At 40.0% G+C, this 27,440-nt stretch overlaps 1 protein-coding gene across 1 annotated transcript; it reads left to right on the top strand.

The window, feature by feature from the left end:
• The first annotated feature begins 383 nt into the window (after positions 1-383).
• On the top strand, positions 384-26,255 carry Naglu (N-acetyl-alpha-glucosaminidase). The gene is made up of 19 exons (XM_069315418.1): positions 384-465; positions 2,622-2,718; positions 3,845-4,029; positions 5,232-5,413; positions 6,228-6,447; positions 6,936-7,096; positions 7,495-7,560; positions 8,133-8,196; positions 8,383-8,528; positions 9,616-9,697; positions 11,098-11,247; positions 12,037-12,179; positions 12,971-13,043; positions 17,990-18,079; positions 19,553-20,059; positions 22,090-22,157; positions 23,715-23,835; positions 24,236-24,503; positions 24,941-26,255. The coding sequence occupies exons 1-19, from the start codon at positions 463-465 to the stop codon at positions 25,159-25,161; spliced, it is 2,847 nt and encodes a 948-aa protein (XP_069171519.1). The 5' UTR covers positions 384-462; the 3' UTR covers positions 25,162-26,255.
• The last annotated feature ends 1,185 nt before the right edge of the window (positions 26,256-27,440 follow it).

The following is a 27,440-nucleotide window of genomic DNA, read 5'->3' as shown; positions in this document are numbered from 1 at the left end:
GTATTCTCCCTGCCCTTGTGTGGCAATGCACAATGGAAAGTTGTTTTCACATATCCATACATTAAAACATTGATTGTAACCATGATATATATGTGCTTCAGCCTACAGTTTAGACCTATTGTCTTATGTATGACCCTCTGTCCTGCGTGACAGTGAATACCAGCATTATCCTCACTTTAATAAGACTTTATCAAAATCTCAGATTAGGCAAAATTGTAATTAATTTTGTCAATAAAGATGTTAATAATAATAATAATAATGTGTTCTCGTCATCGTCGGGGCTTTTATAACGACCAATGAAATCGCCCAATGAGATAGCACATGAAGCTAGCTTGTTTGTGATTGGCTGAGACGCAGTTGGTGGGCAATAACAGATGAGTAAGTGATAAGAGAGCCAGCCACCAGTTGACGCTTGTTAGTGGTGGTGTGAAGACGGTGCTCGGCTGCCAAGGTCTATACTTAATGGTAATGTGGTGTTAGTTTGTAAAGTTCTTTCATGGCGGGTGAACCCAATGGACTTTGGGGGGATAATGTTCCCTGCTTATGTAAATATATAATTATAAGTACTTTTTCCCCTTCCCCCCAATAAAAGCTTAAAATTTCACCTACATCGAAAGGGAAAAGGAGGAACGAGCATCAACTCAACCCTCTTGAGATGGAGTGAATGATCCCGCATGATTTCTTGGCTCTTTGTAATTGATTCACTGCCTTGCCCTTGACGGTCTAACCCGTACACTGCTCATACCGCCTTCACACGTTGTTCAACACTTGGTCAAACACATATATACCTTACTGAAGGGGTGTGGTACTTTAATGAAGTCACCTACACCTGGTTGGAGTCTGGCACAGTTTTGTTAAAGGCTCACTGCTGAGTTTAAGAGCACATTGTTTTAAATTAAAATGCAGCAAGATCAAGCTACGTCACTCCTTGTTCAAGACACAACACATTGTTCAAATCGCCAGAGCTTACCCGAGCTAAAACTCTCCTAGTTAAAGTAGTAACTGTCAATGTTGAACTTTATATAAAGGATTACCAAGAAATTCAAACATCAACAAACCATTATAATAAAGCTAGGCTGTTTATGAAAATCTTGGGGTGGTATTTACCTATCAGTCTCTACGAGAGAGTGAAGTCTAGTTCTTTATACCGGCCTAGACTATATTGGTCTAGCTCAACCGGCCTAATTAAAGTTTAACTTCTGACGTTCAAATACGTTGTCGAAGTTGTCCTTAGATGTGTGGATGGAGGCGACTTCCACAATTGTAAGATTAGAGAATTTTTTTTTTAATGTATACACATAGAATATTGCACCTGAATTATATAATTTAGTAAGTTGCTCTCTGTGTGTGTGTACTACTCGGTTATGAAAAATTATTTTGCCGTTTACCGCTGCATGACAGAATCGCCTGGTCAAAATTTGATTTCACCTGATGCTTCTATTCACCTAGCAGCAAATGGGTACCCAGGAGTTAATCATCTCTTATGGGCTGCATTAGTAGTAGGCCAAGAGGAGAAAGGAAGACTTCGATAAGACTAGCATTATATTCCCGACTATATGAAATAATATCCATATTAAGATTTTTAGGCTATAAGCATAAAACGTCAACATTCTATATCGTATAATGCTTATAATAAATTGTGGGGCAAACTGGAAAACACCTTGACCAGATAATGCAAGCACTTTTTTATTAAACAATTGTATACAGTGTATTTTAAATATTAGTCATGGACAATAAATTGGTGTTATTAGGTGAATTTTCGATAAATATAAAGTTTTACACGCTGCGAAGCCAATGTCAGGTCAGATTTGGGAGGTCGTGTCATCTGGTAATTGTTTATGGTGCCTTATCTCAGTGGCCTTGTATGGATATACTTTCACCTTAATTCTTTGTATACCTGGATACAGGAAAGTGTAAAATATCTTTCCAACTATAACCAGTCTTTCAAAATATAACCAGTTTAAGTTAAAAGCGAAGCTATACCTAATAAATTCCCTGTAACCTACCTTACCCTTCTATTGTCAACCAATGTCTGTTTTTTTCTTTAAAGAGCGCTGTTTGTCGACATAATTGTATTTGTGCTGCTTTTTCATCTATGTTTTCATTTCTTGTTTTCATTCTACTCATTATGCTCAATTAGTATTAAGCTTGTCATTTAAGTTTATCATGCCCGAAACGCTTTGCGTAATAGTGGCTTTAGGCATTGTATGTACTAGCTATACCTATAAGTCAAACAATCCTTGTAAATATTTATTGTATGTATGTACCTTACCTAAATAAAATTGTATTGTTGTTGTATTGTATTGTATCTACCGTTTCTCCCTTTACTCCTGTTCCACAGTGCTACAGTTCAAGTATGTTAATTGAGACGAGAAAAACAAAATACATCTCAAAAGAGATAGAGTAGCTTAGGCTCTTTCTATCCTCACAGTGCTCGCAGCAGGAAGGAAGCAGGTTGTGGCCACTCCACCTGCTTCCTACCTCCTGTGACACCTGTTTACATTGTCCACACAGCAGGACACTTTACAGTGTGATTTGTTAACCTTTCAGGCGTGTCGGTGGGTATTTGTATATGTGTTCATGCGCTATTTATAAATATGTAAGCTTGTTTATGTCTTCAGGGGAGCTCGACTCAAGATGGCTTGCCAAGGATCTCCTGCAGACCTCGGAAGTGGTTGTTGGTTCTGCTGGCCTTGATATTCCTTTCTCCTGCTGGAGGTAAGTTGAGTGCAGGAACAATTGGGTATGTCTGAACGATTTGTAGTTTCCCTGGAATATAATTGACGAAGAAAAAGGTAAGCAATAGCCAGTTCTGTTTAAACTGTATAGTCATTCGCACAGTCTGTTTATGGTGATTGGTTATGCTATTCATATTTACGTGTTGCTTGAGTTTCTTTACTTATTAGATGCTGAAAAGTTATCAACAGCTCATTGGCAGAGGCAATAATTATTAATGGAACAACCTTGATGCCTGATTTGTTGGGCAGACATAAAAATATAAAAATTAGTGGTTGTAAATTAAAATTGTAAAGTATCCTTCGTGTCTTACAAGCAGGCACGGTTTTTGTGTAGTTAATTTTTATAAGAAGTGATTCATATTGAACATTGTTTCTCTGTCATGTTAACACATGATATTGGACTTCAAGCCAGGTATATATAACTAATTAGTTTCAGAGTATGTGGATGAAAATATAGATTGTTCAGTGAACTCGGGGCAACAGTTATCATTCCAAACAGTGATTAGATAATACCGGGTAATGTTTTGGGAGTTTCTCTCCGGACTGACTTAAAGCGTGTGTGGGTGTAATGTTTTAGTTTAGTTTACCTCGCTAATAATAGTTCATTTATTATGCACCCTATACCCATCTTGTGGGCAATGGAAAGGGTTGCAGAGGCACATAATAGGCTCAGGGACTGAATCCCACAATTCATTTAGCTAAGCAAGTTACAATCTTGATAAGCTAGTTACAAAATTCAATTGCATATCGTCACATCAACAATGGGTTCGAGATCGACCACAAGTACAGTTTCTAAATTAAGCAACTGACATATGTGGAGAGCTATTGTCACAATTGATATGTTTGTCCTGCACACCGCCCCCCATCCAGTGGGCAGCTGTGGATAGGTTACAACCACTTAGTTACTACCTACAGTTACCAAACTAGGGATATTTGGCTAAGATTTCTGGTAGATCATTTTGAATGAAATATTTATGCATTAAGTGTGCGGTACTTGTGTAACGTTTAACGCAGGGAAATATTCGGCATAAATATCTCAAACATCGTAGGTAATATGTCTGTATAGAAAGGAAGAGAATGAAGGTAATACTATTTTTTTCTCAAAGGGAGCCTCGTGGACGATGCGCGCCCGTGGGAGTATCACCTGAAGGATGTAATACCCAGCAGCAGCCCTGAAGAACAGACGAAAGCAGTGGAGGGACTCTTGCAGCGTTTACTGCAGGAGCGAGCCAAGGACTTCACCCTGAGCGTCGACCCCAGCCTTGGCCCTGCAGGGAAGGATACGTTTGTGGTATGTTAAGTGGGCCGTGAAGGGCAGCTGGTGAGCGCTTAAAGGAGTAATATTGGGTCGAGGGAGGGGAAGGGGGGGACATTGGTGTTGATGGCTTGTGTATGTGCCCTCAGTTGGAGTGCTTATGGGTATTTTGGGGTTATAGGCTTTGACTTAATTGTGATGTTTGTGGGTAGTCTGTGGAACAAAGATGGTTGTTGTAATTTACTTAATATCCTAGACCTCTTGTGGTCATTCCTCGAGATATATATATATATATATATATATATATATATATATATATATATATATATATATGTCGTACCTAATAGCCAGAACGCACTTCTCAGCCTACTATTCAAGGCCCAATTTGCCTAATAAGCCAAGTTTTCATGAAATAATGTTTTTTCGTCTACCTAACCTACCTAACCTAACCTAACCTAGCTTTTTTTGGCTACCAAACCTAACCTTACCTATAAATATAGGTTAGGTTAGGTTAGGTAGGGTTGGTTAGGTTCGGTCATATATCTACGTTAATTTTAACTCCAATAAAAAAAAATTGACCTCATACATAGAGAAAAGGGTTGCTTTATCATTTCATAAGAAAAAAATTATAGTAAATATATTAATTCAGGAAAACTTGGCTTATTAGGCAAATCGGGCCTTGAATAGTAGGCTGAGAAGTGAGTTCTGGCTACTAGGTACGACATATATATATATATATATATATATATATATATATAATATATAAAATATATAAATGTGTGTAAATCACGAAAGTTAACACATGGTGAAAAATGTGACAGTGTCAGACCACGGAGGAAGAATTGAAACAGGAATTTCCCTAAGTACTTTCGTATTTAATAATACATCTTGAGAAGGGTAATTCTTGTCTTAATCCATCCCTCGTGGTCTGACATTGTCATAATATACAATGTGTGTGTGTGCAACAGTTTTGTTCTTTTGTTATGAATGTCATGTCATTTTGATACTCATTTTCTCACAATAAGTAATCATTGAGTACTTATTGCTCAAAATGTTCACTAGCTTGTGAACATTTTATCTGACGTATTGTGAACATTTTATCTGGCATACAGACACAATGCCCTACTGACACGTATGGTTGATGCCTGTAGGGGGGAGGTGGGCAGAAATAGCCTAAGCTACTCTACCCTTTTAAGATGTATGTTATTGTCTGAACAAACGTATTTGAATGCCTGTAGGTGAGGTCACCAGGTGCCAACACCAGCGTGGAGGTGACTGGAAGCAGTGGTGTGGCGGCGGCGTGGGGCATCCTACACTACCTCAAGTACTACTGTAAGGCCCACGTCTCTTGGGAAGCCGACCAACTCAACCTGCCCGACGTGTTGCCACCGGCCACCATCAACATCACTTCTAATGACAAGTGTGTTCCCGCCTGAAGGGTGAAGCTTGAGCTCTCAAGCCTCGCCTTTGTTGTCTAGTGCAATTACTCAATTCCATATTTAGTTAACTTTAAAAGTTATATATATAGACTTTGTTTCAGTAATACCCCCTTTTCAACTCTATCTCTTGTGCTGAAAACATTCTACCTTGGGTGTTTGTGGCTCGTTTGTTTTTAATTTTCCATCATATCCCACTTGTTTTCCTTCAGTGTGGTGACTTTAATTTCTCTTTGGCTTGCAACAGAGATCGATGCAATCCTAAACGTTGTTCCATGTTTAATGGCACTTCAAAGTTAACCAAATTCATTGCGTTGTTTTACCAATGCATCCACTGATATCGTGTAATGTTTTATTAGGTAAACTTTTAAATATTAATATCCTGAAAATAACCTAAACTCCTTTTACCAAAATCCATGACACTAGTCATTGGACAGCCATCTGAAGGATATGAGTTTATAAGCTAGTGAAGTAAAAATAATGCTAGAAAATTAACAAGCATTGAGTATTTTTGTTTTTACAATATTAGCATTTCATTAAAATCTACAAGCATTCGTTATCCCAACCCACTTGGGCTGGACGGTAGAGCGACGGTCTCGCTTCATGCAGGTCGGCATTCAATCCCGACCGTCCAAGTGGTTGGGCACCATTCATCCCCCGCGTCCCATCCCAAATCCTTATCCTGACCCCTTCCAAGTGCTATATAGTCGTAATGGCTTCGTGCTTTGTCCTGATAGTTCCCTTCCCCTCGTTCTGATTCACATTTATTAAAAGCTGTCTTTTTTCACCACTACCCAGGTTCCGCTACTACCAGAACGTGTGCACCGTGTCCTACTCTATGGCCTGGTGGGGTTGGCAGCGCTGGGAGAGGGAGATCGACTGGATGGCACTGAATGGCATCAACTTGCCCCTGGCGTTCACGGGACAGGAGGCAATATGGCACCGTGTCTACACCAAGATGGGCCTCACACAAGCCGAGCTGGATGAACATTTTGCTGGACCAGCTTTCCTTGCTTGGTGAGTTGGGTGTGGCGAATGAAGTATGGGTGTTGATTCGGTGCTTGTCTGGGGTGGGAGTAGTGACGAGTGGAGTATGGATGGGGAAGGTGGAAGGGATACAGTGTTGTTATAAATTCAGCTACTGGGAACAAAAAGTTCCAAATAGCACGGGCTATGGTGAGCCCGTAGTGGACTTACCTGGCGCAGGAGCGGGGCAATATTTCAACACAATATCCAGCTTTTCATGCCCCTAACTATGTGTTGGATGGGTGTTTATATATTAAATGGGTATTACTATATTGAGTGAACGGGGGGAGGGGGTAAATGTGTTAAGAATGATGTATACAGTCAGGTGTAGCAAGTTGTGTATAATATCATTTGTAATGCTGTAAATTTTACCACTTACGGGCTATTCATGCCCGTGCCACCTCTTGGGTGGCTTAACCTTCATCAATCAATCTGTAAATTTTCCTGTGGTTTACCCTGGGTGTCTTCCCACCTGGAGGGAGTCGCATGGGAAACATCCGGGGCTGGGGAGGCCCGCTCTCCGCCGCCTGGCACAACCAGACGGTGGCGCTGCAGAAGCTCATAGTCGCCAGGATGCGACAGTTTGGCATGATTCCCATTCTCCCCGCTTTTGCCGGCCATGTTCCTGCTGGTCTTGCCAGGTAAGTCGAAGGGATTGATGATCTTGACCAGACCACACACTAGAAGGTGAAGGGACGACGACGTTTCGTCGTCCCTTCGACGACGTTATGAATCGACTTGAGAATTTTCCAGGACGGACCGAAACGTCGTCGTCCCTTCACCTTCTAGTGTGTGGATCTGGTCAACATACTTCAGCCACGTTATTGTGGCTCGAAGGGATTCTCAAATGACCACAACTCAGATTTACACCTAAATCTCTTTCAATTTCGATGAATAATGACCTATACACTCGTGCTTATATATGTATACAGTGTATATATATAATTTTATATAGTTGTGGTTAGGTTTGTGGGGTAATAATAATTGTATTCAGATTGGAAGTTATCAAGTAATAAATCAAGTCAATTTTTCTTTGTAGGGTTCATCCTGAAGCCAATATTACTCGCCTTGGACCATGGTCACACTTCACGGACCCCTACACCAGGTTATAGCCGCAGTTTGTGTACATGCACACGCATGTGTAAGACTGTACGCATGTGTTAGTGTATGCGCATGCGTGCGTGTGTGTGTATGAGTGTGAGGGGGGGATATGTGCTAGAGAATGAGTGAGGCGGCTTGAACTGGGCGGCTTGTCGAAGGTCCTCCTCCATTTGCCTTGATCTTCGCCTTGATGATATGGGTGATCCTTGAGGAGGCGTCCTGTGTGTGAGCTCACAGCCTAAGGAGCGAAACTAATGGAAACACAAATAGACGTGTTATTATTCTGTACTCAGAAAAGTTCAGAAAGAGCTAATGGAACCATGTAAATGCATGAATTTCACACATTGTGCTCGGTATAAAATACACAATTAATACTTTTCGCTTCATAGTTGTTACTTCTATCATTGTTTTCAGCTATCTTTATTTTGTATCATTGCTATCAGCCAACTTTATTAATATTTTCAGCCATTTATATCGCTACGATGTAGCATATTCATCATCATCATCATAAATGGCAGTATATTTTCATCGCTAAATGAATTTTCGTTATTTCCAATTATTTCCTATATTTTCCAGGACATTCTTGCTGGACCCCAACGATCCTCTCTTCCAGACCATCGGCTCAGACTTCATTCAGGAGGTGAGAGAGAGAGAGAGAGAGAGAGAGAGAGATTGATTGATTGATTGATTGATTGATTGCAATGAAATCACAATGACGTGATATATCACGCCCTTGTGATTTATGGCCCCTGGCCACCAACTACAGACGTAGAGATTATCTCTTATAGATAACTATTTTAGTTTAACCTCATATTGATTATTTCAGGTCACTTCTGAGTTTGGCAGCGACCATTTCTACAACTGTGACACCTTTAACGAGATGACACCCACGTCTAGTGACCCTGAGTACTTGAGGAGTGTTGGTGCTGCCATCTATAGTGCCATGGCTGTAGCCGACCCCAACGCCATCTGGTATGTCACTTGCATTTGTATATTTACATTACATATACTGTTATATTAGCCAAAGGTAAACATTCTGCTTGTCTATTTTAATGCCGCTATGAATGGTAATGCTATCTGGTTAGTGAATTACATGGTGTTAGATTACATTGTTTAAAATTTTAATTATGAACTTAAACGAGTAGGATCTTTTCACTGGCCTTAGTACTGATGCACGTGTCTTTATCGACGGGTTTTATTTGAATAATTCAAATGTTTGATAATGGGAGCGGAAGGAAAAAGTGGGATTGGAGGTGTAGCATTTTAATTTTTGGATTCCATAAAACTCAGAGGAAGGGTTCAGAAGCCTGGATCACTATGACTTAGTTGGTGTTGATTACTGTGGTGTTTACTGGGGATTGGGAAAATCCCAAGTGGTTCAGGAGAGAGAGAGAAAGAGGAGAAAGCGCCAAGCCATTACGACTATATAGCACTGGGAAGGGGTCAGGAAAAGGATTTGGGATGGGACACGGGGAATTAAGGAATGGTGCCCAACCACTTGTGGACGGTTGGGAATTGAACTCTGACCTGCATGAAGCGAGACCGTCGCTCTACCGTATAGCCCAAGTGATTGGATTGTAGTGCATCCTCCAGTGACAGTACTTATAGCAACTATTTGGTCAAACGTACAGAAGTGGACTGTTGGACACTAAAATTCGTTCTGCATTACTTAATTAGCTCAAAATGGCTATACTTATAAAATGGAAAAGTAACTGAAGAACGTAACTTAATCTAACCTAGCCATCTTAGGCCAAATATACGTTATATTAGGCTTAATATAGTACCTATATGTGGTATACTAAGCTTAGGAATGTTTGTTTTTTTTTGTTTTTCGTGCCTTCATACAAAATTAAGTCGTTTTGTTTTAATATCAACTGCATTCATATCTGCTTTGGTGATATAATTAATTTTTGTCATAGGCTTTAAACCTCCCTTTGAAAAGTTAGGACATTTTTTCTATATACTCTTTTTTTTAACAAATTCATTCATTATTCACGAATATTTTATTAAGTTCTTGTTAATATTTATGACCCATATGTTTATCCCTGGGTAAATACAGGGTGATGCAGGGATGGTTGTTTCTGAACGACGGGTTCTGGCAGCTGCCGCAGGCCGAGGCCCTCCTCACCTCCGTCCCTGTTGTAAGTTGACCCTCACCAGCGGCAGTGAGTCCATCTGGTCACCATTTGGTCCGGGAGACATCTCCCGTCACGCAGGGTGCAGTCGCACCTCCACAGATCTCCAGTATCATCTATTGATACTGGTGATGACTCAAAAGTGCCACCACTTACGAGCTATTCATGCCCGTGCCACCTTTTGGGTGGCTTCATCTTCATCTTAACACATTCACAAGGGAGACATCTCCCGTCATGCAGGGTGCATTTGCACCTCCACAGATCTCCAGTATCAGCTCCTGATACTGGTAATGGCTTAAAAATGGCCACCACTTACGGGCTATTCATGCCCGTGCCACCTTTTTGGGTGGCTTCATCTTCATCATCAGCGGCAGTGACAGTGATTACGGGTTCGCCATAGCCCGTGCTACATGGACACTTCATTCTGAGTAGCTAAATCTAAAACAACAACAAGCGGCAGTGGACAGGCCTTATTACCAGAGTCGTAGGGAGAGGAGGATGTTTACGGGCTATTCATGCCCGTGCCACCTCTTGGGTGGCTTGAAATTGAAATTGAAATAAGTTTATTGAGGTAAAATACACACAAAGGGATGAGGTAGCTCAAGCTATTCTCACCCCGTTCAGTACATCGTGTTAATATATACATAGACACATATCACAAATAAACATATTACCAAACATTCTGAGAGGTAAACATATACATTTCCTCCTTCACAAGTAAAGTGATGGGTGGCTTAATCTTCATCATCAATCGATGGAGAGAAAGAGAGTGTGTGAGAGATACATTAATGTGATGGAGAATTGTTCTTTTCATAATGTCAAAGTAGTACAACATTAATTGTAGGTAAAACAAATAATTATACTAAAATGGTGTACGCGTGTGTTGATAATATGTGTGAGTTCATTATGGGAGTCGTACGCGTTCTTTCAAATGTGTAGGTAATTTGAATTAGTACCAAGTTATAATGTGGTCTGTGTAGCTTATATAGCTACATATATATATATTAGCCCCCCCCCCCACCCCCAAAAAAAACATTATTATGTATACCGTTTAGTAAATGTTAATGTAATGATTTAAAATAATATTTCCACTCTTGTGTTCTCTTGATTTTCTCATTCGGGTGTCTTTTTTTTGTTTTACTTTTAAAGTTTTCCGTCATATTATCCTGTTAATGTTGTCTCCCCCCCCCCCCCCTTCCTTAATTCTTCTCGTTGGTATTGTTCCTGCATTACTGTCTTTGTTTTTACCGCCATTTCTTCCTATTTATTAATTTCATCCTCGTTGGTTCCTGTTTTAAAATGTTCATATGTATTTTCTGTCACTTCTGCTACCGCTGCTGATCCACTGCTGTGCCGGCGTTGTTCCACTGCTCTTGCTGCCGCTGCTGCTGCCGCTGCTGCTGCAGGGCCGCATGCTGGTGCTGGACGTGGCCTCGGAGGTCAGCCCACAGTATAGCCGCCTTCAGTCCTACTTCGGCCAGCCGTTCATCTTCTGCATGTTGCACAACTACGGCGGAGTTAACGGCCTTTTCGGCAATGTTGACATCCTACTGAAGGTGAGTGAAGGTGATGGTTCAAGCAGGTGCAAGCATGAATGGATGAGTGTTTCTATCTTGAAGGTGTGTGGGGGGGTGGGTACCAGGAGAAATATGAATGAAGGCATGTAAGTGAAAGGGTAAATAAATAAAAATTTGTCTACATCTTGAAGGTGAAAGCTATGTGGGAGAAAGGGGAGCGTTGGTCACGAAGGTGAAGGAATATGAGGGATGAGGAGCATGTTCGTCTTGAAGGATGAGGGGATATGTTGGCTGAGGAAAGGTGACGAAGGGTAGTTTTGACGGGGCGCTGGTGTGACCTCGGATAGGACGGAGGAAAGGCATGGTGCCCAATTAATTGAACCATCGGGGATCGAACACTGACCTGCAAGAAGCGAGATGTTATAGTGGTAACGTTCAGTCCAAGTGCTGGGACACTTTCATATCCCAGGAGATTAATCATTTGAAAGTATGAGTTATCTCACATACATTTTAAATGTCAATATTTATCATGTTTTCAGTAAATTGTAAAATACTTATCATTGTGTATTAAGCATTATAGACAATATGAATAATATCGATATGTAGAGAATGGTTCCTCTGCACATGTCTCTTTACATATTATTTTATGTAGGTTCTTTTAACACACATGCTCGAATGCTTGTACTAATCCTTAGCTTAACCACCATCACCACAGCCACCCTGACAACCATCACCACCATTACTAGCACCAATAAACTAGCCACAATCCCCGCATGTCCACCACCAACCTATACCATAATCACTAACAACCAACTTATCCTCAACCAGAACATAGAAGCTGCCAGGAGCTTCCCCAACGTCAGTATGGTTGGCACAGGACTCACCCCAGAGGGAATCAACCAGAATTACGTCATGTATGATTTCATGAACGAACTCGGGTGGAGGTCAACGTCTCCTAATGTTTCCACTTGGTGAGTTCTGTAATACCTGTGTGTGTGTGTGTGTGTGTGTGTGTGTGTGTGTGTGTGTGTGTGTGTGTGTGTGTGTGTATCTGAGAATTAAAATGAATGAACTATAAACGCCTTGAGGTATAAGTACATACTTCAAGCCCATTTACAACCATGTTGCAAGCGGAGCGGGTGTTTACAACCACGTTGCAAGTAGGGTTTAATATTATTTTTCATTGTTTACAACCGCTTGGGACTCTAGTTTTATTTTCATTTCATTATATTATCTGAAACACTGTATAATTGTATTTATAGTTGTTTTTCTCCATCCGCATATTGTTATCTTACCCGTCATATCTCGGATATATAGAGGGGGGGGGGGTAGAAATAGCCTAAGCTACTCTATCCCTTTGAGATGTATTTCTTTCTTATCTCAATAAACATACTTGAACTTGAACTCGGATATATTTCTATAGACTCGATTATAGTACTTCGAATTGTTCCCGTCCTCTCCCTCCCTCCTCCAAGCAAAAATATATAATACAATGTTTCCATTTTATTAAAATAGCTTTCACCAGCGTGAATGGCATTATAATGACGTCGCACCTCGTCGTCCATCCCACAAATAAAACCCAAATGTTTATCTCACATTTTCGTTAGGCTAGGCTGGGTAAGGTTAGGCTAGGATAGGCTAGGTTGAGTTGGGTTGGGTTTAAGAGAGAGTAGCGATGACGTTGAAGGGGGGATACATACTTTTCTCACGTCTTAAGACTTGTTTATTATCAGATCTTAAGACTCCACTTATCTTTTCTCAGGGCATTGGACTACGCCAGTAGGAGGTATGGATCTGATGACCCACGTCTAGGCCAAGCCTGGCAGCTCCTTATGGTGAGTAAATACTGATGTTTTGGTACTATTTAATATATCGATAGAAATTGTATATATATGAAGGTGATATTTTAACTGCAATGCTCATGGAGCCATTCTCTACAGTATACAAGGGTTAATGATATCCCCGGGGATGCATTTATGTCATATTTACTGGGTTTAGCCTATCATGGTAAGATAAGCTTCAATACTATGGTTGCCGTTCACCCAAAGACTGTTACTTCTTAAGGCATTCTTTGGTAAATAAGGTAGACAGATGACATATGCAGCTCAAATTCGATTACAAATGTGTTTTCATTAATTGTTGTGCATTTATAATTAGGTTTATTAATAATTTTGTTGTTAAAGGTAACGGTAAAAGCTATTTTTTTCTGATTATAATTCTACATTATACATCTCAAAACTTATAATGTAGAGTAAATGCTTGTACAGTAAACATTGACGAACCCACGGAGATTGCCATCAAAACTAACTCGCATTAAAAATAATAATAGTAATAATACAATATATACGCTATGTATTAGTCTGCTAAGTAAATTAGACGACTTAAGAGTAGGAGGGATATCAGAATGCTACAGTAAAGTGGTGATCGTAAGTGTACCCGAGGCGCAAGGACAAAATTAACAATCAGATGTGACTGTCTCATGTCACATCTGATTCCCACTGATGTACCGCAGGGCCTCAAGATCTCAGACGCCTGATCCGAGGCCCACAGTCAAGAGGAAACTGAAGGCAAAGGTCGTATTTCACTTCTACTGCATAACATGCAATGGCAAACTCAATAAACTTAGGACTGCCAGGGAAAATAATGAGGCAACAATGGGTGGGAACCTAGAGGTAAAAATATGAGAATCAAGACAATTCATGGAAAAAATAATAAACGAATTGCAAGAGGGTCAAGAACTACAGGAGGGCCAGAAGGTGTTGGTGAAATAATTTATGGACTTCCAACACGCGATAAATTCAAATCATATAGGCATGTTTCCCGTGGTCAACCAGGAGAACCCAGAGGGTAGATCAGACACCGGGGCCCCCGGGAGGGTGGGGGGGGGGGCGGTTACCTTGAATGGAGTCAGAGTTCTGGATTAGGGATTCAATGTTCTGGAGGGGGATTAGGAAGTACCTTGAGGGACTTGAAGTAGAGGGGGGGGGGTAGAAATAGCCTAAGCTACTCAATCCCTTTGAGATGTATTTCTTTCTTATCTCAATAAACATATTTGAACTTGATTAGGAAGTATTAGATAGACAAAGAAGAAACCACCTCATTGTAGGTAATCTTGCAAAAGAAGAGGACAGGAATGATCGGCAAATCAATGGAACAAGTGAGAAGGTGGTGGAAGCTGAAACTTTTAGTAGTTTCAAAGCGTTTTTTGACAAAAAATATGAGGAAAGACGGGACACCACGAGCGTCGCTCTCATCCTGTAACTACACTTAGGTAATTACACCTTTTCTCTCTGCTGACTATATCCTTCCCTCAGGGCAGCGTGTACAATTGCAGTGTGTATATCCGTTACCACGGTAGAGATGCGATTATCATGCGGCGACCCACTCTGCGACCCAGGAAGCTCGTGAGTTGTCATGTACAGTGGCCACGGAGCCTAGCAAGTGCTTTAGTATGTAGCTTCTTGCATTTGACAGCATGTAATTGTATCTCTATTTGTAAGTACTAACGATAAATCGCATCTTGACCCTATTCGGGTGACATTTACGGTAATGTTTCTCATAAGGTCTTTGGTAAACACACACTACTTCTTCTTCCAGTCTACAAAAAAATGGTAGCAGAGAAGACCCTCTAAATTACAGACAAGTGTGGTAGTCAAAACACTAAAAAAATAGTTAAAACCAAATATATAGAACACCTGGAGAGAAATGATATTCGCTCCATTTTCTGAATGCTTTAAATTGAATGATATATGGTAAGTTGACCAGACCACACACTAGAAAGTGAAGGGACGACGACGTACCGGTCCGTCCTGGACCATTCTCAAGTCGATTGTGAGAATGGTCCAGGACGGACCGAAACGTCATCGTCCCTTCACCTTCTAGTGTGTGGTCTGGTCAACATACTTCAGCCACGTTATTGTGACTCATCGCCTGCATATATGGTAACATTTTTTAATAGTTCACTCGCACTCTCTACGTAAATCAAATTGACGGATACTGTAGCCTGTTTTGCCTCTGGCACTACCTATATTACCCAGCTATTACCAGCGTGCGCGTATTTTTCCACTTAGTAAGCTCCTAAAGCTCGCAGCTTTATAAATAAACAGGGTAACGCCGAGGGGCCCAGAAACACTTAAAGAAGTTACACGACAAAACGCCTACCACTACGGGCTACTCATGCCTGTGTCATCTCTTGCTGTGGCTTAATCTGCACCAATCAACAGTGCAAGAGTTATTTATGACTTCTACATTTAGGTTACATAAATTATTGAATTCTTCTAAAGATGATTATAATCTAACTGGTTTAACAACAAAAGATATACTGTATTGTCTAAATATAAATTATATTGACAATACTGTACTTTAACAAGCAAGTTAACTGATGATTGAGATTATAGTGCCCGTAGGCATTAGAAAAATATAAGTCAAGCCTGGCCTTCTTCAACAGGCCAGCTCGGGGAGTAGGCAGAATCAGGGTTGATCTGATTACTTCTGAAAAAGAAAATGCATTTATAACATGCTTGTACATTTTTATGTAAAATTACAAAGTTTTAATAAGGGAAATATAAAATAAATGATACGATATAACATTTAAATATTTAGTCATTATTTATTATAAATTTATGTATATAGAAAATAAAGCTATTTAGTTTTTAACTAAATTCTTTAGAAAATATGAATCCTTCCCCCCAATAATCGTCCCTTCAGTCCTCCCTCCCCCCCATCTCTTATTGGTCTTCCCTTTTTTACATCTGAAAGGCGAAGCTTCCTCCCTGCTCCTATCAACTTGCAGGTCAAATACTTGAAAAAATGCACTAACATGTTAGATATTTAAATATATTTATCAGACCTGAATAAAAATACATTTAGGGCAGTTACACCGTTATCAAATATGCTTAGAAAATGAGAATAATAGTTTATGGCAAACTATATGATTTTAGTTTCCAGTTGTCTGTGGGACAGAAAATAATCCACTATAGTTATATAAATCTTTGGTAAATTGTCATTGTAAAAGCATTTCATTTATGACCAAACCACACGTCAGAAAATGAAGACACGATGACGTTTCGGTCCGCACTGGACCATTATCAAGTCGTCGTGATGTTTCATTCACCATTTCATTAACTTCATTCGGCATTTCATTTGATAGCAATATCAATAGCTACTGACCTTCCTCAGAATGCAACATCGCACAACAGTTGCCCAACTCCCGGGTACCTATTGACTGTCTGGTGAACAGAGGCATTTTGTGATTTTCTTTGTGATTTTCGGGCATTTTCTGGCCGAAACGCTGCGCGTGCTAGTGGCTTTACAAGACTGTAATTACCATATTTGTATCCTTACATTCCTTATGTACATTCTTGTATATGCATAAATAAATAAATAAATAAATAAGTGATAGGAAACGTGACAAACCATTTCTGTCCCTCGCAGGGCTCTCCCGATTTTGAGTCGAAAACGAACCCGAGCGAGAAAATGAACAAATCCACAAGGGCCGTGACGAGGATTCGAATCCTCGTGACGAGGATTCGAATCCTCGTCACGACCCTTGTGGATTTATTCATTTGAAGCATCACGCTATTGTGATTTCTGTGTGTAACCCCAGAGAGACTTATTCACACTGGGTGAATTCCCAGTAGCCATAGAACAGCAACATTGTTTCAAAGAACAGGTATTAATTAACCAACATTGTTGTCGCAATACTAACCGTCTAAGATAGTGCTCGAGAAATTAATAAATAACAAATCTGACCTCGCTTACTTAAGTTTTGAGATGAAAAAGGGTTGTAATGTAATCTGAGAACATACAAAACAATTAATATATTTACAATAAAAATTGAAATATTTATGTAATATTTTTAACATTTTATAAAATTTAAATATATTTATTACAAAAATTACTTGCTTTTAATGTTTACACAAAATTAGCAATATAGGAATAATATCATTTTATTACTCTTTAATTTGTCAACTTAATTATTGAGAAAATTCGAATAGACTATTTGATAAACTATTATTTCAACTGAATTATTTGAAACTGCAGCGAAAAAAAATTATGAATATACTAACTACAACAATTATTTAACAAATATTTATATAGGTATCCATATAAAGAGTATTAAGGAATTAACAATAATATATTTCAAAAAAATAATATCGTGCTATACTTATTAATTTAGTGTACCCTAAAACAAAATTACAGCAATATATGAGGGTAGACTATTATAGTCCACATAACTCGCATTAACTTGATAAACGCCTAACGTGTGTGAATACACTCCGATATCTGATTATAATATTATTATTATCACTAATATGCACAGCGTTTCGGGCAAAAGTTCGTTTAGCTAGGCAAGTAACAATCTTATGAAGCTCTTTGCACAATTTTTGTCAAATCTACATTTTTAAATGTAGATTTGACAGAGCCTAGTTGGCTCAGGAATCTGTACACCAGTTGATTGACAGTTGACAGGCGGGTCCAAAGAGCCAGAGCTCAATCCCCGAAACCACAACTAGGTGAGTACACACACTACCTACACAAGTCTCAGAGGAATTGACAGGGTAGATAAAGCTAAACTGTTTAACACGAGTGGTACGCGAATAGGTGGGAACCGAGTACCTAAATGAGCCAAAGGGATGTTAGAAAGGCTGATCTTCTGATCGGCAGTTATACATAAATCAAACATAACACGCATCTAATTATGTTTTCATTTTAAGCTACTCGATCCTTTCGAGGTGTATATTCCATTGTCTTAATAAGCTTATTTGAACCTGAACGACAGAGGAGCGTGTACAACAACAAGATCCACACATCCAACCATGGACAGTATATCGTCGTTATTCGACCACAAATTGATGTCAAACCTGATACGGTAAGTTTCGTGTGTGTTTCTAATTTGTGTTTGTGTTGTGTGTGTGTGCATATGGCAAGGGTGAGCGGTCTCCACTTATGTCCTGGAAGTGGGACGACCATTCAAAAATTGTATTAAAGAGAAGAACCAGCAGCTTAGTCTAATGGCCTGGGGCCAGATTCACGAAAGCACTTACGCAAGCACTTACGAACCTGTACATCTTTCTCAATCTTTGGCGGCTTTGTTTACAATTATTAAACAGTTAATGAGCTCGGAAGCACCAGGAGGCTGTTTATAACAATAACAACAGTTGATTGGCAAGTTTTCATGCTTGTAAACTGTTAAATAAATGTTACCAAAGCCGTCAAAGATTGAGGAAAGATGTACACGTTCGAAAGTGCTTGCGTAACTGCTTCGTGAATCTGGCCCCTGGTAAATACTTCTTTCTCTTCAAACTTAAACTTTCCTGGATGCCCTAAATGGCCTTCCTCCGTTTCTCCTGGCATTTGCTCAGCGGTCTCGCAATGACAATCTTTCATTGTCCTAAATAATGACAATCTTCCATTGAATGATGTTTATCTCTTATGTATGCAGAGCCACGTGTTTGTGTGTGTTCGCTTGTATCTTGTGTACAGGTTCATGCATGCCCAAATGATCTTTCACAGATATGTAGCCTAATGTGCAAAAAAAAAAAAAAATCCCAGTTGTGCAAGAAATGAAATTATTTGTAAATTTACGCTCATGATAACAATTGTTTAATGCAAGTAAAGCTGAACAAAATGCATTACAATTTTCATGAATGTGTATAAATAATTTGTAATGCTTATACGTGTAATGAATGTTGAAACAATAGCAAATTAATTTATTATTAAGCTTAGGTATGCACAGCAATGTGCTGCTACCTTATTCTATATGAAGGATTCAACCTGTCCCCCAGAAATTATAATATTTTTTGTAACTATTGGATCGAAAGTACCAATATGACGTGTTGGACCAGCAGACGGAATTTTATACCATCAGTTTTATAGTCTGAGAAAATATAGCTAAAAGTCAAACTTAAATATTCTTATGACTAGTATAGCGCATATATGTACAATATTAGACCTATAATAGCGTATATTAGGCCTAGGATTGCTAGGAGAAGTTAGGATACAGCTTATATTTATTATTGTTGAAAAAAAAAAATTAACGGTTTCTCCAAATTCAGGAATACAAAATTCTTCTATCTCCCGGTTCATATTGGTACTTTCGACCAAATAGTTACTGTAAATACTTTCATTTTACGATGATGGGCCTGGAAGGATTGCAGTGTAGTTTTAAGCTTGATGTAAAGGCTATAAGTTTTAAACTTTCGATGTATTAAAACTTTTAAGTAACATTTGGTTATATTTTACACGAAAATTATCCTAGCTCCCTGTCACCAATCGCATTCATATGATGCTTATTTTGCTTTATGTAAAATATATGTCAAAACATGTGTTGTAAATGTTACAGCTATGGTATTCGGTAAGCGATGTCGTCGCCGCGTGGGACCGCCTCATCGCCGTTGCTAAGGAAGAGAAACAAAGCTTGAACCTTGAACCTCGTCGGCTTTACACAGCATATAAAACCACACAGAATGACCCGAGAATCAAAACATACGACGGAGTATTAAACCCTCACCAAAATAAACAAGAAGTTGTCCATAACAGCATAAGGATATCCAGACGCTCAGCCGTTGATGTTAATGAGGGCGCCGCCGTTGACGTCAGTGAGGGCGTCGCTGTTGACGTCAGTGAGGGCGCCGCCGTTGACGTCAGTGAGGGCGTCGCCGTTGATGTCAGTGAGGGCGCCGCCGTTGACGAGGGTGGAGTCAACAGGAAGCTGGTTGCATCAGAGGCGGAAGGGACAAGAGGGAGAATGATAGATGAAAGTGAGGAGAGGAGAACTAGAATCAAATCAGTAATTGAACAATCTACTTTCAAACATGATTTAGTTGATGTGACAAGACAGATATTGCAGGTAAGGCTGTACTTGATAATTGTATGTATATATTTTAAAGCCTTTATAAGTAACTATGCTTTAATTTACGAGCCGTCTGAGGGTATTATCCTCGCTTTGTAAGTGTGGCTGGTTCTCATAATCTTGAATTGCCGGGCGTAATTAAACTCTTATCATATCTACCCTGTCTGTGGGTATGTATGCCTATAGGTGGGTATAATACCTGTAGGTGTTATACTATACCTATAGGTGGGTATAATGTGGGTATGTATACCTCAATAAACTTATTTCAATTTCAATCATATCTAATTTGAACTAATTTTCTGAGTCACTTTCTACTATTTTTCTTGCTTGCTCGTACATTAAAGGTTTTCTTGAAGTTCCTGACTCATTTTGTGTATACAAACCACTCTCGTGTCCTTCCAGTCAATGCTACTTAGTGCTTTATATATTGTGACCATTTGTCATCTTTTTCTGTGAATTCAATGTCGTGAGATCCAGGTTATATAATCTTCTCGTAGCTCTCGATCCTGAGTTCCGGCACCAATTTATATAGTCTAAAGCCTCTCTGCTTCCTAGCATTCCTGGTACGGTGTTGGCTACACTCTCGTTCTGTACACAGGAGGATTGGTTTTACATATGTGATTTAAAGCATTTTGTGTGATAAATTGGTAAAGTTCCTGATATCAGTCATGTATACATTGCTGACAGTGTATCCTCGGTTGGTATCTGTTCAGTATCAGAGGTCCACGGTTGTTCAACATACTCCCAGTAAGTATAAGAACTATAGCCGGAACCACCGTGGACATTTTCAAGAGAAAACTAGATTTTTTTTTCGAGAAGTGCAGGACCAACCGGGCTGTGGTGGGTATGTGGGCCTGCGGGCCGCTCCAAGCAACAGCCTGTTGAACCAAGCTCTCACAAGTCAAGCCTAGCCTCTGGCCGGGCTTGGGGAGTAGAAGAACTCTCAGAACCCCATCAGGCAAGACATTATCTGGCTTATCAGCGTCATATCTACTGCCGGGTGTGGGAATTATCGTATGTTAATATTTACCATACCACTCAGAAATGGTAGATAATTTTGTGAAATTTTCATCGTAACCTTTATTGAGGGGGTTAGATTATTTTACATTCTAATTATAATGTCTAGATATATTAATAGATCATAAACAGATTGATTGATTGATGAAGATTAAGCCACCCAAGAGGTGGCACGGGCATGAATAGCCCGTAAGTGGTGGCCCTTTCGAGCCATTACCAGTATCAAAAGATGATACTGGAGATCTGTGGAGGCGCAACTGCACCCTGCGTGACGGGAGATGTCTCCCGGACCAAGTGGTGACCAAACAGAAAACATCATCCACATATCTTTACCATGCGGTGTTACGAGTAGAATTCTACTTTGTTGGTTTTGTTACAAAGTTTCGTTACAAAGAATTCCACGTGAGAATTGCTTAAGACAGGAAAGTTGAGATTTGTATAGGAGTCTCCCGGTCTAAAATTTTCTGGCAATCCAGGAAGAAGTTTTCAGTCCTAATGCAGGCGATGAGTCACAATAACGTGGCTAAAGTATGTTGACCAGACCACACACTAGAATGTGAAGGGACGACGACGTTTCGGTCTGTCCTGGACCGACTTGAGAATGGTCCAGGACGGACCGAAACGTCGTCTTTTCAGTCCAACCTTCTTGTTCACTTTCATGTTGTTGCATAGCAGCACGTTCTTCATACACGACGTATCTTTCTAAATCAACATTGTCAATTTGTTAAAAATGTCTTTTCTATGTGTTACTCTCGCTTCTTCAGGAGTAATAACTGTAGTTCTGCTGTACCCTGTATAACGTTACAGGGTACAGCGTATATTCCTGCCGAGGTACCCTTGTTAGTTGTGATTCTGATGTGGGTGTTGGTTTTTCTGAATCATTTTGTTCAGTCATTAATTAATTTGTTTGCAGGTTTTAGTGATGTTTGTTATCTGTGATACGGGCTAACAAGTGATGGCATATTTAATCGATTCTATCTATTGTGGCTTTTTCTGTTTTTTCCTAACAGCTGGTTGGTGGAGAGATGGTGATCAGACTGGTGCAGAACTACAATAATCAAGTTCTGCTTGCTGTTCAGTAAGTATGTGAGTCTTTGTTACAGGTGTTATTCAGACAAATCTTACCTAAAGAGAAATAGGTTGTAGGTGTTAAAAATTAGTGCTTCTTCTTCTCTCTGCTGCCCTGTTCTATGCCACAGTGTAGTCACTTGCTAGCTCTCTACTGACGTCTTTTACGCGTATAGCACAGCATCAAATGGCAACTGACTGGCAAATACAAAACAAAATAACATATGATACTCATAATATTAAATCTTCACAGGGCAGGGTATTTGCAACCTGTGGACCAGGGTAAGCCAACCGGGTTGGTATGTCCAACCTGGGTATTTGCTCCTACATGGCCGGATGACATTTTCCAGAACTTTAAACCTCTTTCTAGACACTAATTGTTATTACATGTATATGTACATTATTTCTGGGGCCTCGACAACTCTCACAATACCATACATGTTGGCTGTATACACATATTTTTACAGTTTACGGTCTATTCATGCCCGTGCCACCTCTTGGGTGGCTTAATCTTTATCAATCAATTTTTACAGTAACTTTCATTTCGCATAAACATTCTCCAACAATCACATCGTGTAATAGAGAGCTTTCATGCTGACCCACCTGGAGTAGTGCCTGCGCTCTGATTGCACAACAAGTGATAAAGGTGATAAGGTTAAATGGTAGAGCCAGTCTTTTAAATGCTCAAGTGGACTTCGTAATTCCACCGATATCACCACTCTTGGTTTTCTGTTAACCATTCCTATTTAACTATTCCTGATTGAGCAACGTTTTAAATAAGGGACCACGAAACGTTTAATCAGATTTCTTCAGAACAAAGTTGCCATGTTTGAAGTCATGTTGACCAGACCACACACTAGAAGGTGAAGGGACGACGACGTTTCGGTCCGTTCTGGACCATTCACAATCGACTTGAGAATGGTCCAGGACGGACCGAAACGTCGTCGTCCCTTCACCTTCTAGTGTGTGGTCTGGTCAACATACTTTAGCCACGTTATTGTGACTCATCGCCTGCATGTTTGAAGTCATCTCTACCGTGTGTTCTGGCCGGCATGATTTAGCAAGAACACACGGAAACGAAACGACTAATTTCATCACTTGGAAAAAAAATCAAATCCTCAGTGTTGACTGAAAAATTGACGCTCATATTCTACTAATTTGAATATTCTAATATGATGACGACGCTATCAGGCTTATGTAAACTTTTATTCTCGAGCGAGGTTTGTCTATTTGAGCCTGAGTAGGTGTCCATAATCGCTCACGACGAATTAGCAATAGTCAGCTATACAGTAGTCAGCCATACAATATTTCACCTTCCTAGGTGAAACAGAGGCATCAGGGTGAAAGAAACTCTGCCCCATTTGTTCCCGCCTCCGTCGGGAATCGAACTCGGACCCTTAGGACTACTAACCCCGAGCGCTGTCCACTCAGCCGTCAGGCGCCATGTAACAATCTGTTTTATAACATACAGTATAACCAAATTGGAATAGGTAAATTCAGTTAAATATTACACTTTCTGGCCGCGGTAAATATTGAGGACACTGAGCCCCGGCCGATGTTTCCACAGAGAGTCTCACAGCCTTCTGCAGCAACTTCTGACGGAACTGGACCTCTTGCTGGGGTCCTCTCCTAACTTTCTCCTGGGGAGCTGGGTGGAGGCTGCCGCCGCTTGGGCCACCAACGAAAAGGTATGAAAACCTATGTGGATTACAAACAAAATGTTACTTAACTGCCTTAACCAAACTCTTGGGGGGGGGGGTAGAAATAGCCTAAGCTACTCTATCTCTTTGAGATGTATTTCTTTCTTGTCTCAATAAACATACTTGAACTTCAACCAAACTCTATCATATCAGCGTTGGGTTAAGGCAGATGACAGTGATGGACGAAAGTAGGATTTAATTTAGGCAGGAATTAAACCAGCAAGGCATTTGTTTACAACTGTTATGATCTATGCAAACACACAGGAGTGGGGTGTGTAATTCAGCGAGTAAATATTGAGTACGTGCTGTGAGTTTTTCTGTTATATTCGGTATTTACATCTTTACATAAAGAGGGAGACACTATAAGCGCATCTCTGTACACCAACAGGAACGTGACCAGTACGTATTCAACGCCCTCAACCAGATTACCTTGTGGGGTCCCACGGGAGAGATCCACGACTACGGTATCAAGCAGTGGTCAGGTCTGGTCGCTAACTTCATAAAGCCTCGCTGGGAGCTCTTCTCTGAAACCCTAGAGAAAAGTTTGAAACAAGGCGAGCCTTTCGACGAGGCTTTATTTAACTGGGACCTGTTCACATCTGTTGAAGATCCTTTTACCAAAGATACTAACGCTACTTTTCCCTCTGTCCCTAAAGGTAAGATGATAGGTTTTTATCGTGGTACTGGTAATGGTGGTGGTGGTTGTTGTAGTGGTGGAGGGTGGTAGTTCATGGCAAGGGTGGTAGTGGTGGTCGAGGTGGTGGTGGTGGTGGGGGTGGTGGTGGTGAGGGGTTGATGGTGTTTACTGGTTGTGGTGATAATGAAATTGTGGTGATAATGAAATTATCACCGATGAGGGGGTGGTGATGGTAGTGATTACCTATTAGAGCTTGTAGGCAAGACTTGTGACAGCTCTTGGACCCGCCTCTAGCAATCATGTATCTTGTGCAGCTTTACTCGTGCTGTATTAGTTTACTCTTTTTATCTAATTGTTACTTATTATCCATATAGAGAAGTTACTCTTGTCGAGTGGCTCGGAGAGCCAGCAGCGCTCAAGGTGTCACGGTCTTCAAAAATTTTGTTTTCTTTTTAGGAGACTCGATTGAGATTGCCGTGGAGCTGTACAACAAATACCGACCAATTTTTGACTCCCGTCTGTTGCGACTGTTCGAGCGAAGATATCAACGGTCTCTCCGTCCATTTGTTAAGAAGAAGACGATGATCAAGACAAAGATTAACAAGGACAAAATTGGTAAACATTTGCGAGGAAACTCTGAGATTAAGAACGTAGGATCTAACAAAATATTAATTTAAAAATAACATCGACAAAGGTGTTATTAGAAACAGTTTTGAGGAAGTTGATGATTGTCAAGTTTTTTGTATTGTAAACCACAATAATGTGGGAATGACATTTCATGCAGTCGGGAAGGCGAACTACCGCCCTGTGAGCACTCTATACCTAATGCAGTAGTTTCAAAGCGTTATATGACAAAGAGTGCTGGGAAGACGGCACACCACGAGCGTAGCTCTCATCCTGTAACTACACTTAGGTAATTAACACTTAGGTACAGTAATTACAACAACGTCCATAACAGGAAGAAGAGTAGTAGTAGTTAGATTAGTTCATTTATTATGCACCCCATACCCATCCTTATGGGGTGGGAAAGGGTTACTGAGGCACATAATGGGCTCAGGGACTGAATCCCAAAATTCATTTAGCTAAGCAAGTTAGTTTTCATGAGCTAGTTATAAAAATCAATGTAAATCGTCACACCAACAGAGGGATGGCTGTTCGCTTTCCCGACATTCCAAATAAGGTTATTGTTATTCTGACGCTACTGTGGTCTGCAGAGTATGTGATTGTTGCCATGGGGACTGAATACTACTGGCTACTTCTGGTACATGTTATATATTCGCATAAACAGATTCTCACTATAGTTTGCTTTGAGGCTTCCATTTGTCAACCCGTTCTCGCAAGTTTAATAAGTCAATATTGACTTATTAGTTGCGTGCATAGGTGACATACTTAACATAATAGTTTCCCTTGAAAAGCTTCATAGAAAACACCGACCTTACCTAACCTACTTAGTATGTTAAAATAAGCATCTTATAGCTTCGTAATTACAATTGTTACTTAAACTATTATAGGTATAGGTTAGGTAATAATTGTAATTACGAAGCAATAAGATGCTTATCTTAACATACTAAGTAGGTTAGGTAAGGTCGGTGTTTTCTATGAAGCTTTTCAAGGGAAACTATTATGTTAAGTATGTCACCTATGCACATATTTAATAAGTCAATATTGACTTATTAAATTTGCGAGAACGGGTTGCCATTTGTACCGCTATATATTCATTTAGATAAATCCTGATAGTGTTTGCTTGAAATAAATGACAAATACAGAACAATTTAGATTAATGTTTGTATCCTTAAGTGTTTTACCAACTATAAACATGCATAGCATGAAGAGCTAATACAGATTACAGGAGTTTTAATAGTAATTGCTACTAAAAACTGTGAAAATATTTAGATCTTTTATCATAAGCTTTCCTAACAATTGTTATACTAGAAAAGCTGCTACAGTTAATACAAATTACAGTACAAGGAAAATTATGAAAACATATGATTGTGGAGCTTTTTCCTTTTTTTACTGGAAAAATCTTTGTCATTTGGCGAACCACTTAAATTCCCTTTGCTCATTATTCAAGTTTTATAAAGGCATAAATCTTGTAGTGAAGGGATTTACGCTTGATCAAGGGATAGTCCTCCTTGATTTGAAATATGCAAATGTCACCCCTGTTTTCAAAAAAAAGGCAGAAAGAGCTCGGCGGAAAACTACCGTCCGATCAGCTTTACATCACACATCTTTATGCTCAAGGAAGGGAACTATTAGGGGGAAAGTGCCAAGCCATAACGACTATATAGCATTGGGAAGTGGTCAGGATAAGGATTTGGGATGGGACGGAGGGAAGGAATGGTGTCCAACCACTTGGACGGTCGGGGATTGAACGCCGACCTGCATGAAGCGAGACCGTCGCTATACCGTCCAGCCCAAGTGGTTGTTTATGCTCAAGGAGAGAATCCCGAGGGGGGGGATGGAATCATTCACCATTTTTCAGTGAACAATCTTGTAAAATCGACACAACAATAACATTGGTTTGCTAGAAATGGATCCTGCCTTACAAACCTGCACACATTCTTAGAAACTAACCAGCACACATTCACGGAACAGTTGCACAACAGGTAGGAGCAGCAGTAAAAATAGCAAACCAAACCCTAGGAATAATTGAGCGTATCTATGACCTTAACCCCTGCACTGCGCACCTGCTTTCGGCAAAAATGTTGTGGTGCAGTTGTTAATGGCTTATTTTGAAGTCATTATAAGAAGGTAGTGATTCAACTGTATAAATCTCCTTTACGCCTACACTTGGATTATTGTATCCAAGCACAGAGGACCTCATCTTCAGAAGGACTTTCTTCAATGTACTTGCATTGGAGAAAGTACAACACCGAGCAACAAGAGCAACAAAAATCATTCCAGAACTAAGTCAGCTCTCGTACCAGGGACACAGGGCTAACAACATTGCAAAACA

Source organism: Procambarus clarkii, chromosome 81 (genome assembly GCF_040958095.1).
Source record: "Procambarus clarkii isolate CNS0578487 chromosome 81, FALCON_Pclarkii_2.0, whole genome shotgun sequence".
In the NCBI taxonomy this organism is placed as follows: domain Eukaryota; kingdom Metazoa; phylum Arthropoda; class Malacostraca; order Decapoda; family Cambaridae; genus Procambarus; species Procambarus clarkii.
This window is presented reverse-complemented; position numbering and strand designations above follow the sequence as displayed.

What these genes read in the sequence shown, in the direction of transcription:
- Naglu (XM_069315418.1), top strand. An exon ending in AACATCACTTCTAATGACAA is followed by an intron (nt 5,414 to 6,227) that starts GTGTGTTCCCGC and finishes ACCACTACCCAG; the next exon opens with GTTCCGCTACTACCAGAACG. An exon ending in TTTTCCCTCTGTCCCTAAAG is followed by an intron (nt 24,504 to 24,940) that starts GTAAGATGATAG and finishes TTTTCTTTTTAG; the next exon opens with GAGACTCGATTGAGATTGCC.